The 1,830-nt window shown below is 18.9% G+C and overlaps 1 protein-coding gene across 1 annotated transcript; it reads right to left on the reverse strand.

Moving 5' to 3' along the window:
* Positions 1-375: 375 nt before the first annotated feature.
* On the reverse strand, positions 376-1,408 carry PRSY57_1406500 (hypothetical protein; the record flags this gene model as incomplete). The annotated part of the gene is made up of 2 exons (XM_012909682.2): positions 376-740; positions 904-1,408. 2 exons carry the CDS (start codon positions 1,406-1,408, stop codon positions 376-378), a joined length of 870 nt encoding a protein of 289 aa, XP_012765136.1.
* Between the last annotated feature and the right edge of the window lie 422 nt (positions 1,409-1,830).

The following is a 1,830-nucleotide window of genomic DNA, read 5'->3' on the forward strand; positions in this document are numbered from 1 at the left end:
TAATATATTAATTTGCACATTTATTTTATGATATATATATCAAATTCAAAATTATTAAACAAAAAAAAAAAAAAAAAAAAAAAAAAATTATAGAAATTAAATTATGAAAAATTAAAATTAGAATGACAAAAAAAAAAAAAGAAAATTTTTTTTAACAATATAAAATAAAAAATAATCATTACATATACATATAACTAACAGTTATATATTAACGTTTAATTAGTACAAAAATGTATGTATTATCTTTATTCTAATTAGATAATTTTATTCGGTTGTATTTCTATGATAAATTAAGTACAACATTAATATATGTATAATATGTTATCCATACACAAATATGAATACATATACATATATATATATAATATATATATATTATAATTTCTTTAAAAATTTGTTTGATATAATATTCGATGTTAAAACTACTAACATAAGAAAAATAATGACTAGTGTAATTCTACAACACCACGTTACCTGAGAATGTTTCTTCATAACTTTTTTAATTTCCACATTTACCTCTTTAACATTGTCTTGTGTTTTTTCTGTTTGTTCATGTAAATTTAAGATGATTTCATTTTGCTCTTCAGCTTTTTGAGTTAATATAACAGTGTTAGCTCCTATTTTATCTATGACCTCACCTATTTTTAAAATATCTTCGTTAAATTGCTTGTCTCTTTCTTTCCATCTATTTATGACTACTAGGTCATCTTCATCATGAGATATATCGCCCGTGTCCTTTTCTAAAAAAAAAAACGTATATGATATAATATAATATAATATAATGCATTCACATGTATATTATTTTATAAAGATAATAAATTATTCATGGTGAGTGTATACGAATTTTTATACTTCCATTTCACTTTCCAATATATAAACAAATAAAAATATATTTTTTCTTACTATTTAATTTAGGCTTATTCTTAATATCATTAAAATTTACTACATAGGTATTTTTAATTTCATCATAATTACTTAATTTTTTACATTCATACATTTGTCTTTTCAATAATTCAAATGTTTCGTTTTTATCTAATAATTCTTCTTTTGTAAAATTATATTTTTGTTTTAATTGTTTATTTAATATATCTTCTAATTTTGTAAAATATGTTTCTACGTTTTTCATATTATTATATATAATATTTCCTCTTTTAATAACTTCCATATTGTTTCCATGAATTTTCTGCAGACTTTCTTTTTCTCTTATACATTTTCTAGTTTCATCTAATATATTCAAAATGTGTAATTTTAAATCATTATAAGGATCTACCGATTTCTTTATATTTTCATTTTTTTCATCTGATATTTGTGTTTTGTTTTTCAAGTCTTCTAATTTGTTCTTTATATTTTTGAACTCACCGTTATCACGTTTTTCATCATTTTCCTCCTTCTTCTTATATTTAGCCATTATTAAAATCTATACACATATAACAGACTATTAACATATATACATAATATATAATATATATATGGAATGCATAATATAATAATTATAGTTTTATAATATAGTTAAAATGATAATATACAATCATGTGTTATATTCAAAAAAAAAATTAATATGTCATAATATTATTATTACATATATAATGCAACCCTCTTTTCTTTTTCAAATAAAATAAAAAATATATACATATATTATATGTATATAACATGCAAAGTTCAAAAAAAGAAAAAAGAAAAATTAATATCTATAAATCAATATTTTTTTTTCACCCACTAACACAAAATTCAAAGAATATTTATATAAAGGGACCAAAAAAAAAAAAAAATAATAATAAAATAAAATATGAGGTTACACTTTATAATATTTCTTTTCTTCTTCTTTCTTTT

Source organism: Plasmodium reichenowi, chromosome 14, assembly GCF_001601855.1.
Source record: "Plasmodium reichenowi strain SY57 chromosome 14, whole genome shotgun sequence".
Lineage (NCBI taxonomy): Eukaryota > Apicomplexa > Aconoidasida > Haemosporida > Plasmodiidae > Plasmodium > Plasmodium reichenowi.